Source organism: Nycticebus coucang, chromosome 2 (assembly GCF_027406575.1).
Source record: "Nycticebus coucang isolate mNycCou1 chromosome 2, mNycCou1.pri, whole genome shotgun sequence".
NCBI lineage: Eukaryota > Metazoa > Chordata > Mammalia > Primates > Lorisidae > Nycticebus > Nycticebus coucang.
The window spans coordinates 6121945-6139392 of NC_069781.1; the positions used below are offsets into that span (position 1 = coordinate 6121945).

The 17448-nt window shown below is 48.0% G+C and overlaps 1 protein-coding gene across 19 annotated transcripts in view; it reads right to left on the reverse strand.

The window, feature by feature from the left end:
- PRRC2B (proline rich coiled-coil 2B) overlaps positions 1–17448 on the reverse strand; it is a 109852-nt gene that overhangs the window by 58385 nt on the left and 34019 nt on the right. For 16 of the 19 annotated variants that reach the window (XM_053559266.1, XM_053559243.1, XM_053559236.1 and 13 more), the window contains exons 2-4: positions 8268–8437; positions 7396–7573; positions 4084–4186 (exon numbers count right to left, since the gene is read on the reverse strand). In XM_053559266.1, the coding sequence (XP_053415241.1) occupies positions 4084–4186; positions 7396–7573; positions 8268–8382 (396 nt within the window). In that variant the 5' untranslated portion in view covers positions 8383–8437. The remainder of the gene's footprint in view (positions 1–4083; positions 4187–7395; positions 7574–8267; positions 8438–17448) is intronic. The other 3 variants (XM_053559163.1, XM_053559192.1, XM_053559186.1) reach the window with 1 other exon arrangement.

A 17448-nucleotide genomic window follows, 5' to 3' on the forward strand; every position in this document is an offset into this window, starting at 1 on the left:
CCCCTGAGTTGGAAGTTGCTGGGAACTATGACGCCACAGCACTCTACCCAGGGCGATAGCTTGAGACTCAGTCTCAAAACAAACAAACAACAAAAAAAAAAAAACCATGTCCACCTTCACGCTACATACTGGAACATTCTATCAGGTTGCCTCTTGCGCCCACACAGAGCTGCTTTATTTTGCCTCAGAGACAAGGGCCACCACTAGCTCAGTAAAGCACACACAGGAAACCTCCCAGGCCCCATCTGTCCCAGGATGGGCTTGTTGCAGCCCTTTCTATAATTACTGTTATTCTGCAAGGTGTGGCATATCCAGTCTGACTGCACCCTCACTACACCCTGGAAGGTTCTGGTCGTCTCTCAACTGAGGCTCAGAGAGGAGTAACTGATTCAGACACTCAGCTAGAGTGGTGGGACTGGGACCTGTTCCCAGCCCGCCCCTATCCAAAGCCCCTCTGAGTCCATCTGTCTTTTCCAGCAACATTTTAATAAATAGCCTTTCTCTTCCAAGTGAAGGTAAAGAGACACAAAACAAAGCTGATGCCACAGTAAGTTGTCATCTTTTTCCATCCACCCCTTACCACCACGACCACTGTCCACACAAGGCAGAAACTTTCTTGCCTTTGCTACAGAGCTCAGCAAGTGCAATAGTCCATGTGTTTATCAGAGCTGCCCTGAATGCTTGACATGAATGGTCTCTAGCCAGACTGCAGAACAGCTGTACCAGGACCACAGGGGCAATAACAAGTGAACTGAGAGCCTTCAGACCCCACAGCAAGGAGAGGCACCAGGAGTAGTGTCACCCTACAATGCCACACGCTCCACTTGGCATCAGGAGCCACAGGATGACTATCCTGCCCTCACCCAGACACACAAAACTGCCTACAGGGCCAGGAAGGAGTTACAAGTTTCTTTCATTCTAAGAGACAGGGTCTCACTCTATGGCAAACTAGAGTATGTAGCAGAGTAGCTTACTGTAACCTCTACCTCCTGGGCTGAAGCAATCCTCCTGCCTCAGTCTCCCTAGTACCTGGGACTACAGGCAGTACCCCCATGCCCAGCTAATATTTTAATAGTTTTAGGGAGGCTCGGTGCCTGTGGCTCAAGCGGCTAAGGCACCAGCCACGTACACCTGAGCTGGCGGGTTCAAAACCAGCCTGGGCCCATCAACCAACAATGAAGGCTGCAACCAAAAAATAACTGGGCATTGTAGCAGGCGCCTGTAATCCCAGACACTTGGGAGGCAGAGGCAGGAGAATCTCTTGAGCCCAGGAGTTGGAGGTTGCTGTGAGCTGTGATGCCACCACACTCTACCCAGGGCAACAGCTTGAGGCTCTTTCTCAAAAAAAGAAAAAAAAAAAAGTTTTGTAGAGACCCTGACTGGTCTCAAACTCCTGGCTTCACACAATCCTCTCACTTTTGCCTCCAAAGTGCTGAGATCAAAGGTGTGAGCCACTGTGCCTGGCCAGTTATTTTTTTATTTTTTTGAGACTGAGTCTCACTATGTCGCCCTAGAGTGCCGTAATGTCACAGCTCACAGCAACCTCCAATTCTTGGGCTTAAGCGATTCTCTTGCCTCAGTCTCCGGAGTAGCTGGGACTAGAGGTACCCTCCACAACACCCAGCTATTTTTTTGTCATAGTTGTCATTGTTGTTTAGTAGGCCTGGGTCAGGGTCAAACCTGCCTATCTCGGTGTATGTGGCCAGTGCTCTAACCACTGAGCTACAGGCACTGAGCTGTTTTTTGTTTGTTTTTAAAGACAAGGTCTTGCTCTGTTGCCCAGGCTAGAGTGCAGTGGTATAGTCATAGCTCCCTATAAGCCTGGAATTCCTGGCTCAAGGGATCCTCCCACCTCAGCCTCCCAAGTAGCTTAGTGGGACTACAGTTGGGCACCACCACACCTGGCTGCTGGTACATTTCATCCCAAAACAGAACAGCTACTTAGAGATGTTCTTTTTTTTTTTTTTTTGTAGAGACAGAGTTTCACTTTATCGCCCTCGGTAGAGTGCCGTGGCGTCACACAGCTCACAGCAACCTCCAACTCCCGGGCTTAGGCGATTCTCCTGCCTCAGCCTCCCGAGTAGCTGGGACTACAGACGCCCGCCACAATGTCCGGCTATTTTTTTTTTTGGTTGCAGTTTGGCCGGGGCTGGGTTTGAACCCGCCACCCTCCTGGCTGAGCCACAGGCGCCACCCTACTTAGAGATGTTCTTAAAGTAGCAGAACACCGGGTGTCTCTTCTTCTAAACCCCTCCCCACCCCACTTCCCGCCACAGAGGGGGGGACCACAGGCAACAGCTAGGAAGAGCTGAGCACTTAACATGGTGAGTGGAGTGTGCTGGCACCAGGACCTGACAAAGTGAGTGACTTTGAGAACTCACTGGCTGAGTTCTGTGCTGGCTCCAGGACAGACGCCCAGGACCTCAGTTTCCAGAGGTGAAGTCTGGGAACATACATTTTTAACAAACTTCAGAGGTGTGTCTGATGTATAGCCAGGGGTAAAAAACCACAGTTCCATAATCTTGCTTGGTTTTCAAATTGTGGGAACAAGTTGCTCAGCTCTGTATGCTCTGAATGGTTATGGTTAGCCAGTCCAGTGGATTCAGGACATGAACATTAAGTCTCACCTGAGTATGGATCTCTTTTATGTGAAAAGCACAATTCTCTGCCAGGTGGGGAAAAGTTGCCAAAGACTTTCCCAATGGTCAGAGCACAGATAGGATGAAATGTCACACCTTATACATGGGTCATTACAAAAGTTTTGAGATACACAAAAATTGACATGGATGAAAACAAATGAGGCCCTCCCAGCACCAAGAAGCCAAGCAAGCTGAGACTGGCACAGGTGAATCAGAGGGGACAGTGGTGTCCACCTGCAGTGAGATAATAGTCCATAACACGGGTCTGTCTCAAAATTTTCATAGTGACCTACATATTGCCCAGGTAGCAAACAAAACCAAACCAAAACCTGGCAGGTCAAGTTGTTGTCCAGAGAAATGGTGAATATGAGGTTATCTATTTCTGGATTTTTTTTCTTGTCATAGAAAATTTCATAGACTTGTCATCCCGGTTTCTAGCTACCAGCTAAGTATGTCCTGCTGGTCTCTGTGAACCCACACCCAGACTCTGATGGACACAGTGTAGTCTAAGCCCTTGCTTGGTTAAATGACTGTCTGCATAAAGAAACACTTTATCATGGAATAAAAGTATTACTCTCCATGTATTCTGAGAGATATCCGTCCTTAGAGACTTCAGTGAAGCAAGGTTTCCAAGGACAAATAGATTTGGGGAATACTGTCCATTATGTCCTCTCCTCAGACATTCACAACTCACATTAGCATATTAAAGGCCCTTAGAAGTACTACAGTGAAGGAGCTTGCTTAGGTTTGTTTTTCAGACTCATTCAACCTTTTTCTATGGGCTGACCCTTTTTGTCTTCTTATGACACCAGTTTCCATGGAACACATTTGCAGAAACCCTGAGCTAACCTGCAGTCCAGCCTGAGTGATCACACTTCAAGATAAGCCAACAGGAACTAAAGTAGATGTCTGCATCCTATTATGTATCTAGGGTCTTTTTTCAGAAGTTGTGGGTTAAATTTCTTTATCAGTGGCCAGGCGCGGTGGCTCGTGTCTGTAATCCTAGCAATCTGGGAAGCCGAGGTGGGTAGACTGCCTGAGTTCATGGAATCAAGACCAGCCTGAGCAAGAGTGAGACTGACCCCGTCTCTAAAAATAGCCGGGCATTGTGGCAGGCGCCTGCAGTCCCTGCTACCTGGAACTGAGGCAAGAGAATCACTTGAGCCCAAGAGTTTGATGTTGCTGTGAGCTATGACGCCAGGGCATTCTACTGAGGGCAGACAAAGTAAGACTCTGTCTCAAAAAAAAACAGGTAAATTTCTTCATCAGTGACCACAACAATTTCCCACACTCATTTTCTAAAGTCATTCATCAGCTTTGCCTCTGGAACAAACAGGTCAAACAAAACCACAGTTCCCCACAACAACTCCTACCAGTCCCTCAAGGGGGATGTTCAAGGGCTACGATACCCAAGAAAAAGCCAGGATAGGGTGCCAGAACGTACCTCCGGACTGATTGATGGTGTCGGTTTCTGCAAATTGGAGACAGACTTCTGCAAACCCGGCTGCAGCAGCGACTCCGGCGGCTGAGAGGCCGTCACACTGGAACTAGACACAGGCAGGACAAACAGTGAGCATCAGACATGGCACAGGGCACGATGCTGAAGTCTCTCTGTATTTACGCCTCCCAGCTACTCCTGGGAGCAAGGCCTCCTCTAGCCAATAAAATAACACTTTCCCCAGCAGACTTGTACACTGGCAAAAAATGGCAAAGCAATCAGAACATACCTGTGGTCTATTTGCTCACAGTTCACAGGACAAGACAGTCCTCTGCCTTCTTTTAGCCTTCTCTATGCAAAAATAGAATGCTCACTAGAAACAATGAAAGTGACAGAGGGTTTGCCAACAGGGAAACTGAGTCATCAGAGGGAATGGCCTGAACTCCTTCCTCTTGACCAAGAGCCTACAATTACTCAGGGGCTGATGCTTTGAAACACGAGCATATTTTTTATTTTCTGTTGGTTAATCCACGCTCATAGTAAAAATAAATTTATAAATATATATAACACAGAATCTGTCACGATCTCATCCCACAGAAACTCCAAGCAGATTTTTCTATACATATGTTAATGTAGTATTTTTTAACACAAGTAGGATAACACCACACACATAGTTCCATAACTTATTTTTACTTAACATATCCGAACATCTTTTCATGACAATACATATGGCTCTACCTTTCTTTTAATGATGACAGTACAACTCAATGGGTTAGAATTTAACCAATCTCTAATTTTTTTTTATTCTATTACAGATAAAGCTGTAATAAAGACTCAGAGCCTGTGGCTCAAGTGGCTAAGGCGCCAGCCACATACACCTGAGCTGGCGGGTTCGAATCCAGCCCGAGCCCGCCAAACGACGACGACGGCTGCAACCAAAAAATAGCTGGGTGCTGTGGTGGACACCTATAGTCCCAGCTACTTGGGAGGTGGAGGCAGGAGAATCACATGAGCCCAGGAGTTGGAGGTTGCTGTGATCTATGATGCCACAGCACTCCACCCAGGGTAACAGCTTGAGGCTCTGTCTCAAAAAAATTTTTTTTGGTACTCATCTTTGTATACTTTTTCTGTAAGTAAAGTAGCACAAGATCTTAGAAATGGAAATGTGGGATCAAAAATGTTTTGAAGTGTAAAAGGTATTGCCAAACTGCCCTTGAAGAAAAGGCTGTCAGTGAATTCACACCCCACGAGTAATCTGTTGGGAGAGCAACAAGAAAAGGCCCCGAATGAAGATTTCTGTTCTGACTCTGCAGCCCTCTAGTCCCTCTGTTTTGCTCGACAGGATTCAAGGGGAGTATCGATTTACTTGGTGAAAACCCACCCACCCAACAGCTTATCTGAAAGTAGAAGCAAACTCTATATAGACGCCCTCTTCCCAGGTTCCCTTTTCACAAGTAATTCGCCATTGGCGATTACTACAAAATGAAGGGCATTGATCCTGCTCTCACATCACCTTCCACCTAAAAAGAAGCTTCCAGGTAGTGGCGCTTATGTTCTCCAGACTCAACCACTGAGTCCCCATCTGTGGGCTCCCCCCTTGCCACCTCCTTGACAGCGTGGGGGGAGGATGTGGTCTAGGGCAGCAGAGAATCACACCTAGGGACTGCTGCTTCTCCAATAGGACTGGCCCTCATTGGAGCCATCTTATACCTCCAGTGTCCATGCTAGTTAAGGCTGCATAAGAGGAGGGAGTAAAGCTCTGTCTGCTTCTCTCTAAAACTGACAGCAGCAGAGGCATTTTAGTGCTTCCACCAAAATGTGTCATATCCATTCCATTACAGAGCTCAGGATGTGTGCGTCTAAATGGAGTGACACCAATGGCCAGCACCTGCCCCTCCTCTGTGCCAAGTATCTGGCCTGTGTCATTCCACTGATTCTTGACTGATTCCTCGTAACCACCCCTGCAGCCAGATCCCATTCCTACTTCCAGGGAGGACACTGAGGGTCAAAAGTCAAGTAGTGCTCCAGTTTCTATCAAGCTCATCAATGGTCTGGCAGGAAACCACACAGAGGGCTCTCTGTTTTCAGAAGTCAGGCTTCGCTGCCAGTCCACATGAACCCTAAGCAAACTGTTAGAAAAAACATATTTTTTAATTTTTGTAGAGATAGGGTCTTCCTATGTTGCCCAGGCTGGTCGCGATGCCTGGCCTCAAGCAATCCTTCCACCTTGGTTTTTCAAAGTGCTGGGATTACAGGTGTGAGCTATTGCACATGGCCAGAAAATTTTTTTAAATAACATAAGACCCTATCTTGGCTATTACTATACCTTGTAATCATCTGGCTCAATTATTCACTCACACTCTACATCCTGTCTGAAATAATTACAGGGAACAGTTCGGCAAAAGCTGCTGTGGTCATTTCCAACACAGGCTTGAAAGAAAAGGACACACATCAGCAGGCTGACTTCTGGGTCCCTCTTCTGGTCTGGCTCCCAGTGTCAGCAGTCAGACCAGCAGAGATGCAGGTGCTGGAGGGTACATGATATCGGGCTACTTTCGTCTTCATTCCCCAAGAGACAAACCCTACCAGGTCAATGCCCATCAGCCTTGACAAGGCCCTGTCCTTCCCAGATCCCTTCCCTGAACACACTTTGCAATGACTGGAACAGTGAGAAGACTCACAGAAGAAGTAAACAAGGGCTGTGGGCCTTGTGTTCTGTGTCTCTCACAACAACATCATGCCAAAACCTTGCCTCCTCAGGCTTCCTCCCTGAGTGCTGTGCCGGCAGTAGGTAAGCCTCCAGGGAGGTGGCCTTCAATAGTGATCTCAGCTACCGAGGATTCTGTGTTGTCCCGATAGCAGGGTCTGCTCAGAGCAGCAGTGGCCTCCTCTGTTTAGGAAGCTGCTGGCACTAGAGGGAGGCAGGCTACATCCCTCTCCACCTGCAGCTCTGCACACAGGGCCACCCACCACCAAGCACCAGCTCTGCCCACAGTGGTTCTTGGAGGGACTGGCTCTAAGTTACTACGTAAGCTCCTCTGGGACGATAAGGCCTTTCCTAACAAGGCACGGGGGACACTGGGCACTGCACTGGGGACAGGCTGTCCACAGAAATACTGCAGCATTAGCTCTATAAGCCAGTAAAAATGAAGGCAGGGAGCAAGAAACACAATGAACAATAGGAGTCAGGGAAAAAGAAGCTTCATTTGTACCCCCCAGTTCTCTAGCTCTACCACAGTGAGACCAGGGCTGCATCTGCCCCAGGGAAGGTGCTGGAGCAAGCTTGGGGCTCTGGCCTCTGACTCACCACCTGCTCACCTCTTTGGGTCTTGCTGGTCCTGCTTGTTTGCCCATCCTGTACCGTCCTTGGGTACTATGACAATGTTGGGGTCGTTTCCTTTGTTTTCAGACTTCAAGCTTGGCAGGTTTGCAGGCGGTGGCATACGCCGGGCTGTGGCAACTTTCCCGAGACTCTGTAAGCCATGTCTAGGAATAACTGTAGGAAAGAAGGGTGGGAACAGACACTCCACAAAAAGAGTCAGAGAAGGAAAGGGGACAATTCATCCTGCCATTCCAGGTCAGCAGCGGGGACAAGCAGAAGTGTCTGGAAATCACTTCAGTCACTTTACGAGCTCTTCACTGAGGACTAGAAACAAGAGCACCTGTACAAAGCCTTCCATTTCACAAGTGAGCAGGAAAAGGCTCAGAGAGTTCCAACCTGGTTAAGGAGCCAGACCCAGAAATCTCTTTCCCACACAAGAACCATCCTGCTGCCAGCTGAAACAGCTCTGGACTCATTACTGCAGAACAAAGGGACAGCCTCTGCCTGGACCTAAACCTCCTGAGGTGTGGGCAGGATCAACATGATCTTTTACCACCAAGTTCCTAAATATCAGGACTGTGAAAACTAAAATGGGTAATATAATGCAAAATTAAGTTCCATTCTACCATCAGAGTGAAAAATATTCATGGCTGCAGTAAGGTGATAGATGGGAAAATTATTCTGCTCTGGAGAGTCAGGATATTCAAGGCTCTGAAATCATACCTTGAATGGGAAGCAGAGGGCGACTCCACTTCCCTAGAACTGCTGGGTGACCACTGCATGCTCAGGAGACTGTTGTGCGCTGACCACCCGAGGGAATTTCTTACTAACAGACAGCTTAAAGAACTGGCCTTGCCCCGGGCCTTACCTGAGGGTCTAATGGCGTCTACTGATTTTCCTTTATACTTGTCAAACAGGCTGAGAGTCGAATACTTGCTTTTCCCATCCTTGCCCTTGGTTATTTGCCCCAAACGATCGGACATTGCGATGAAATGTCATCTAGTAAGGAAATTTTTCTCAGCACCGCTCCCGATCTGCCTTTAAAATTAGGGGGGGAAAAAAAAGTCAGTCCACCAGAACTTCTGATCCAGTAGGTTGAATTCTTCAGGAATCATGGAGCTCCAGAAGAGCTGAAGAGAGCTTTGCCCTCTGTCCCTAAAAAAACGCCCTTATCATCCACAGAGCATTTTGTAGGACCCTCCCAGCAGACCCAATGTCTACCACCACCACCAGCGTCCACATGTGTAAATTAACTCTCCTCTGTCTGAATGGGTTGCAGGGTCTTGCACTACACTGAAGCACAGACTTCAACAGAGTCCACCTTTCAAGTCAAGGACCGCTCTTCAAGATAGAAAAATAAATGCTCATTACGTGTGGACACATCCATGTAACACCAAAATTAAGGCAGGCAGAATGGGGAGTTGTGCAGTACATGTATCAAGACTGCTCATCGGGGGGAGGGGGAAGGGAAAAAAAAAAAGACTGCTCATCTCAAGAACAAGCAAAACCAAATCAAAGGAAAGCAAACAATGTAGTAAGTCATTCAGAAACAAGCAGGTGTGTGCACGTCTCAAAACAAACAACCGGCACCAGAGAGAAAACATCTGCAGCAAAAGCAGGGCTCTCCAAGGGGCAGGCGTGGAAAACAGGAGGCAAGCAAGTCCCTGGGCAGCAGGGAGAGACCAACAGGGGCTGTGCCTCCCACAATCACCGTCCACTTAGAAAAAAACTTGAAAAGCCTACCAAGAAAGCAGCTTCCTCCCGTTGCCACTTTCTAATTTTCTTTTTTTTTTTTGTTTTTTTTTGTAGAGACAGGGTCTCACTTTATGGCCCTCGGTAGAGTGCCGTGGCATCACACAGCTCACAGCAACCTCCAACTCCTGGGCTTAAGCAATTCTCTTGCCTCAGCCTCCCCAGTAGCTGGGACTACAGGCACCCGCCACAACGCCCGGCTATTTTTTTGTTGCAATTTGGCCGGGGCCGGGTTTGAACCCGTCACCCTCGGTATATGGGGCCGGCGCCTTACGGACTGAGCCACTGAAAGTGGCGCGCCCGCCACTTTCTAATTTTCTACAGGCCTCTCTGAGTCTATTAGCTTTCCTGGTCAGTCCATTCACTTGCTTACTCACTCATTCAGCAGCTTCGTGCCCGCCAAGGGTTCAAGAGTCCCATGTGCCAGGCACTGAGGACTAGAGGCTTCACTGCCTCTTATTCTACACCTGAACTTGGCTATAGTTCTAAGCTTGATTATCAAAAAAACTTGAAGGTGACCACCTCCCTTTGCAACAAACATAAGGAAAAGAAAGCTAAAGCATCAATTCAGGCGTAATGATATTATGTCCCAGATGACTCAAGGGCGACAACTGTGAAAACACCCACTGACTACCCAAAGGTGCTTTGTGGCAGGAAGGTCTGCCATTCCTTCCCATCCTTAAACCACAGAGGGACATGGCCAAGGTGTTGAGGGGAGAAGCATTTTGTAACCCCAAAATGATTTTAAAGATAAAACAATATTATGATCAAACAAAGCACAGAAAACAAAGATCAATTACAAACTGGGACAAAAAGCAGTGAGCTAGAAGACACTGACGCCCCTCCCATCTCCCCAGATGTAGCTGGGTGTGCTCACCCACTCACCCAGACCAGGGTACCCACCCTCTCATTCACTTAACAAATGCCAGCTGACAAGTAAGACCTGCCTGTCTCTGCAGCACAGAGAAGCAAGCCATTCCTCTCAGGGGCGCTCAACAAACGCAGGCCAACGACAAGCACCATAAGCTGGGTGCTTGCAAGTAGCGGACACAATGGAGTGGTTAACTCAGTATCTCTTCTTCAGGGAAATCCTCTTCCCACAAGGTTCTAGCCATCCTGATTGGATACTCAACTCCCTTCCCACATTCAAATCCTAGTTCACTCAGCTGTAGCCAAGGAGAAGAGGCCAACAGCCCAGGAATGCCACGGTGTCTGAAATATGTGGGGACACTTTTTGATTGTCACAATAATGGGAGTGCTGCCCACGTTCAGTGGCCAAGCCCAGGGATGCTAAACATGCTGGTGTGTAAGAGAGTCTGGCCCAAGTAAGAAACATACCAGCAAAAGGACCCCAAGGTGCCCATGCTCCCAGGTCTGTCAGAAGCCACTTGGCACCAGCAGCCCTCCCAAGAGTCTGCTTACCAGTAGCAAACGAGAGCAACGGCCAGGATGGGAACTGTCCCAGAGCACCCAGATCCTGGTTCTGGTGCCTAAGACCAGGCTGCCATCTTGCCCTGGGGTCCAAGACACACCCTCTGTCTCTAAAACTCTGCCCCTCTCAGTGAGTCCTAACTAGTTAGTAACAGCATCCATCTCCAGGCCATGCTCTGAGCCTCTGAGGGCAGAGTCTGGTTATGATCTCTTCAGAATGACTAGTATTTAGTCTCAGCGCCTGTAGCTCAGCAGCTAGGGTGCCAGCCACATACATGGGAGGTGGTGGGTTTGAACCCAGCCCAGGCCTGTCAAACAACAATTGACAACTATAACCAAAAAATAGCCGGGTGTTGTGGCAGGCACCTGTAGTCCCATCTACTTGGGAGGCAGAGGCAAGAGAATGGCTTAAGCCCTGGAGTTGGATGCCACAGCACTCTACCGAGGGCAATAAAGTGAGATTCTATCTCAAAAAAAGAAAAGAAAAAAAGAATGACTAATATTTAATAGGCTCTGAAATGTCAATCAACTTGAAATTCTCCATTGGAACTGGGCGAGATCTGGCTTGACACCTGTAGCTCACTGAGTAGGGTGCCACCACATACACTGAAGCTGGCAGGTTTGAACCCAGCCCAGGCCAGCTAAAACAACAATGACGACAACAACAACAAGAACAACAACGATTGGCCGGCGCCTGTCATCCCAGCTACTCAAGAGGCTGAGGCAAAAGAATCACTTACCGGGCGGCACCTATGGCTCAGTGAGAAGGGCGCCGGCCCCATATACCGAGGGTGGTGGGTTCAAACCCAGCCCTAGCCGAACTGCAACAACAACAAAAAAAACAGCCGGGCGTTGTGGCGGGCACCTGTAGTCCCAGCTGCTCGGGAGGCTGAGGCAAGAGAATCACATAAGCCCAAGAGCTGGAGGTTGCTGTGAGCCATGTGACGCCACGGCACTCTACCGAGGGCAGTAAAGTGAGACTCTGTCTCTACCAAAAAAAAAAAAAAAAATCACTTACCAAGAGTCTGAGGCACCCTCTACCAAGGGTGACATAGTGAGGCTCTGTCTCAAAAAAAAAAAAAAAAAAAAACACAACACTTGAGTAGAACCCCCCCTTGAGATTGTCACCAGAATGGCAGGTGCCCAAGGCCCTGGCCACACACAGCTTCCAGTATAGAAAAAGAGCCAGCAAACAGTGGCCAGGCCTGTCCTCAGGCTAAGAACAGAGTGAGTTTTTTCTTTTATATTTTTTAAAATCTGCTTTAAAAAGCAAACAAAAACTATGCAATGGAGAGTGCACAGCCCACAAAGCCACAGGAGGACAGTTTGGTAACCCATGTCTAAAAAGGAACAGCATGACAGGGCAGGCAGAGGGACAGAAGCCGTGCCTTGCAGATCCTGGTTGAACACTACTCCAGGAACTGTGCAGGGGTACTTAGGGACTGTCTAGTTAACTTTCTGTATTTACAAACTCCTTCTGATTGGCTGAGTGGGTCTGTAGACAGTATCAGACAAGTTGGGTGGGATGGCTCACACCTATAATCCCAGCACTCTGGGAGGCTGAGGCTGGAGGATCCCTTAAGCTCAGGAGTTTTTTTGTTTGTTTTTTCTTTGCAGTTTTTGGCCGGGGGCTGAGTTTAAACCATCACCTCTGGCATATGGGGCTGGCGCCCTACTTCTTTGACCTAAAGGCACCACCCTGAGCTCAGGAGTTCAAGACCAGCAAAAAGAGAACCGTCTCTACTAAAAAAAAGACTGAGCAAAAAGAGACCCATCTCTACTAAAAATAGAAAAACTAGGCGGCGCCTGTGGCTCAGTCGGTAAGGCACCGGCCCCATATACCGAGGGTGGCGGGTTCAAACCCGGCCCCGGCCAAACTGCAACCAAAAAATAGCCGGGTGTTGTGGTGGGCGCCTGTAGTCCCAGCTACTCGGGAGGCTGAGGCAAGAGAATCGCTTAAGCCCAGGAGCTGGAGGTTGCTGTGAGCTGTGTGAGGCCATGGCACTCTATCGAGGGCCATAAAGTGAGACTCTGTCTCTACAAAAAAAGAAAAAAAAAGAAAAACTAGCCAGGCATTGTGACCAGTGCCTGTAGTCGCAGTTACTCGGGAGGCTGAGGCCTAAGAGTTTGAGGTTGCTGTGAGCTATGATGTCAAGCGCTCTAATCTGAGACTGTTTCCAAAAAAAAAAGTGTCAGACAGTCTCTAAGTCTAGATGCTACGTCCTCGTTCTCAGATACAGAGCACAGGGGATTGTGTAGATGTAGTTAAGAATCTTGAAAAGACTGGGCAGCACCTGTGGCTCAGTCGGTAAGGCGCCGGCCCCATATACCGAGGGTGGTGGGTTTAAACCCGGCCCCGGCTGAACTGCAATCAGAAAAATAGCCGGGCGTTGTGGCGGGCGCCTGTAGTCCCAGCTACTCGGGAGGCTGAGGCAAGAGAATTCCTTAAGCCCAGGAGTTGGAGGTTACTGTGAGCTGTGTGAGGCCATGGCACTCTACCGAGGGCCATAAAGTGAGACTCTGTCTCTACATAAAATAAAATAAAATAAAATAAAATAAAAAATAAAAGAGTCTTGAAAAGATTATCCATCCTGGATTATCCAACTAAATCCAATGGGATCACAAGGGTCCTTATAAAAGGAAAGCGGGAAGATCAAAGCCAGAGGTGCAACAACGAAAATAATATCCCAGAGGTTAGAATATTGTTCTCTGCAGACAGAGGAGAGGACCACAAGAGGCTGGGAGTGTAGGCGGCCTCCAGAAGCTATAAAAGGTAAGGGAACAGTTTCTCCTCTAGAGCTTCCAGAGCCCTCTGACACACCTGGATTTTAACCCTGTGAGACCCATTTCAGATTTCTGACCTCCAAAATTGTAAGAGAATAAATTTGTGTAGTTCAAACAACTAAATGTATGGTCATTTGTTACTTAAGCAATAGAGAACAAATACACCATTTATCAACTCATTTTTATTGGCCACTACCAGGCACTCAACGCGAAGCCAGGCCTGGGATACAGCATAGGACAAGCTGGACAGAATCCCAGCCCTACATCCTGCCTCTAGGGGACGGAAGCCACCCACTGCACACTACAGGTGCTTGCCAACACACCCAGCTAATTTTTTTCTTCTTTGGGTAGAGACATGGACTCACTGCGCTGCCCAGGTTGGTCTCAAACTCCAGGCTCAAGTGATCTATCTACCCACCTAGACCTCCTGAGATGCTGACCTCTTAATTTCTTAATTCAGATGTCATTTAATTCTAAAACTTGACCAGAAATAAGTCTGTTTCTATAGACACTGCTTAAAAGTCTTCTGACAACGTGTTAGTCCTAGATTCTGCTAGGTCACTGACATGAACAGATCTTCCTTTTACTCAGCACTGACCAAGCTTAGAGTGGATACCAGCAGACAGCATCTACCTGGTGCACAGCACACTTCTCTGAGAAGGTTCTGTTCCCAACCCCCTCCATTGTGAAGAAGGGAAGGGAAGGGAAGGAGGGAGGAAAAGAGACTTTGCTCAAACATGAGCCACTCTCCTAGGAATTTAGATTGTGTCTAAGAGACACTACCTCAATCACATACTCCAAGTAAATCTAACCATTCAACAAATACTAATTAGGCACCTGCTATGTTCCAGCTGAAGTGTTTTCTACCCCTTATGGACTAACACCTCTACTAATCCTGCACACACAATTTTTTTTTAGTATACCCCCTTTTAACTAAAGTTTATATTTTAGTGGCACATTACTGGCCTCTCTAGACCTCAGTTTCCCTATCTACTAAAAAAGGGTCCTGGGCAAGCAGCAGCTGGTTCTAAAACCAAGCCCATCATAACCCACAGCCACACAATTACAAATGATTTATTGTCAAATCAGCCATCTCTGGTTACGACACACCTAGGATTGTATTATATATTCCTACAAAACTTGGGGTACCAATAATCAATTGAGTCACCACTGCTATAGAGGCCTACTACTTGGACATTCAAACTCCCCATGGTGAAGACTGCCCCTGTTCCCTTAAAGCAGCAGCCAGCAAAATACAGTTAGGCTAAAGAATGTGCGAACGAGGCCATATGTGGCCCACAGAAGCTAAGGTATTTACTACATGGCCCTTTACAAAGTAAATTTACAGACACCTGCCTTAGAGCATTCAGGAGTTCCTTCATTAAGCCAATTTCACAGGACATAACTCCAAAATAAAACAATCATTAGGATTTCCTCCAATTGTACGTATCTCCACGGAAGCAGAGCCATATCGGGGCCCAGCCCACACCCATCTGGCTGCTCTGCTTGCCAGCCAGTTTTCACAAACATCAGGCCAGGAGCACTGCTACTAGGGTCTGAATCAGTTTCCAAGTATCTGCTGAGTTTGTATCCATCAACACTCCCTCCCAGAAAGAAGGCAGCACAGGCGAACATCTGGGAGCAAATCAGAACGCTGTCCGAGGTGTGAGAACACACTTCCCGTGCGTCACGGGCATTTTCACAGACTCGGACTCACTCCTGGATCTGAGGGATAAAAACTTGCAAGATGCCCAGGTCCTCAGACAAGCCTAGCTCACCCCTGGGCTGAGGCTCTCCCATTGTCGTCTCTCTCTTTACGGGCAACAGAATTCTTTTTATCCCCAAACAAAACCTAATTTAGAACCTCAGTGCTGCATGTTTCACAAGTGCGGACTAAAAGAAAATACTGCTATTAGATGAAAAAAGGGCCTACCATCCACAAAAAGTAGCTCTGAGGAATGAAAAAAAGGGCATCAAAAAATAAATACAGTTCTTTGTATTTTGGCACAAAAATCTTAAGTGCAGTGAGACTTTGCTGGAACAACAAAAAAAAAAAATCAGAAAAACATGCAACAAAGGCAACAAAACATCTAAGCCCTGCCTCTCCATACGGCGCCCACCCGTCAAAACAGGTTCCTGAGACTTGGCCAATCTGTCCATCAGAGGGAAACTCTCCCAGTTATAAAAACCATTTCCAGGGCGGCGCCTGTGGCTCAGTGAGCAGGGCGCCGGCCCCATATACCGAGGGTGGCGGGTTCAAACCCGGCCCCAGCTGAACTGCAACCAAAAAATAGCTGGGCGTTGTGGCGGGCGCCTGTAGTCCCAGCTACTTGGGAGGCTGAGGCAAGAGAATCACTTAAGCCCAGGAGTTGGAGGTTGCTGTGAGCTGTGTGATGCCACAGCACTCTTACTCAAGTAAGACTCTGCCTCTACAAAAAAAAAACAAAAAACCATTTCCGGATAATAGGATCAATTTCACTCCACACTTGGGGAGCTGCCAGTGTCAGCTGCCTGACCAGGTGACTCGGGCTGGAACCATTACAGTGGCACATTCATGGCTAATCACAGTGGTGGCCAGCACTCCTGGGGGCCTGCTATGTGCTCACCTGCCCTGACTCCTCCCCACAACCCTTTCTGGAAGATATTACTGCTACAGCCTCTGTGACAGAAAAGGGCATTAAGGACAGGGACCTAACTTGCCCAAAGGCACAAAGCTGACCAATGCTGGAGCCAGGCTTGTAGTCCCAGCGGGAGAACACCAGGCTGCAAACTAAATGGCCAGGGTGACCCCAAACTCCAGGGTCCTCTGCTGTGTCTGCTTTACCTGAAGGAGGGCCAGTGCAGAAAGGAAGACGTAATGGGTTCTGACGACTCAGACAGGCTCAACTGCTATTTTCTGGACTGCACAGATGCTGGTACTGAACAACGTCAAAGACAAGCACTGCAGTTATGCCTTGCCTCCAACAGCCAGATTTGCATCCAAAGCAGATCCAGTCTTTTCACAGGCCCCCTGATTCTAGTAATCGTGGGTCAAAATAGTCTGCTTTCTTTTTTGCAATTTTTGGCAGGGGCTGGGTTTGAACTCGCCATCTCTGGCATATGGGGCCAGCACGCTACTCCGTTGAGCCACAGGTGCCGCCCATATTCTGCTTTCTTAAGGAGCCCTCACCTTTGGGACACCTGGAGATGTTCCCCACTGACAAAGGCCCACGTATGCCCCAACCAGAGCCCTGCCCTTCAGAGCACAGCCACTGGGGAGACACACAGTGAGTTCAGCTAAATGTCACGGCTAGGTGTGAGGCACAAACAGAAGCCCCCAGACTGGGGGTAGGGATGAAGGAAGATAGATGTCTTTGCAAAGAAGGGATGAGGAGATGCTACTGCTAGACAAAACACACCAAAATCATGATCTGGCAAAGTGGAAACCAATAGCAGGCTGGACAAACACTTCAGGGAATAACTATGTGGGCCAGGAAAGACATGCTCAATAGACAAGTCTCCGTAAAAAAGTCAAGAACCATCACGACGAAATCCAAGTACACCATTATTGAGTAGGTCTGTCCTTCTCCAGCTGTGCCTCATAAGAAAGAACTCTAACATAAGGCAAGCTACCCACTTTAAATGCAAATGTTTACTGACTCATGTGTGCCAGACACTGTGCCACCAGGTAGCTGGGGACATGGGGACAGTGATATTCCACCCTGTACTCCAGGGCCAGACAGTAAACATGTTCAGCTTTGCTAGGCACACAGTCCAAGGCTGTCACGGCAGCATGAAAGTAATCACAGATAACATAAACAAAGGGCCATAGCTGTGTTCCAGTAAATCTTTATTTACAAAAATAGGAGGCAGGAAGGAATTGGGGCTGCAGTTTGGGGGCCCCTGGTTTAAAGTTTAAAATGAATATGGAAATAAATACACTGCAACATTACAAATACAACAAGAAGGGTTTCATAAATGTAGCAGTTGGAGGAATCCTAACAGGGCTGAAGGAAAACTTCCGTCTTGCTCAGCAACAGTGGACCCAACACTTGCCACACCTCCAACTTTCAGAAGCTCCTTACACAACAGTCAGAAAAGTG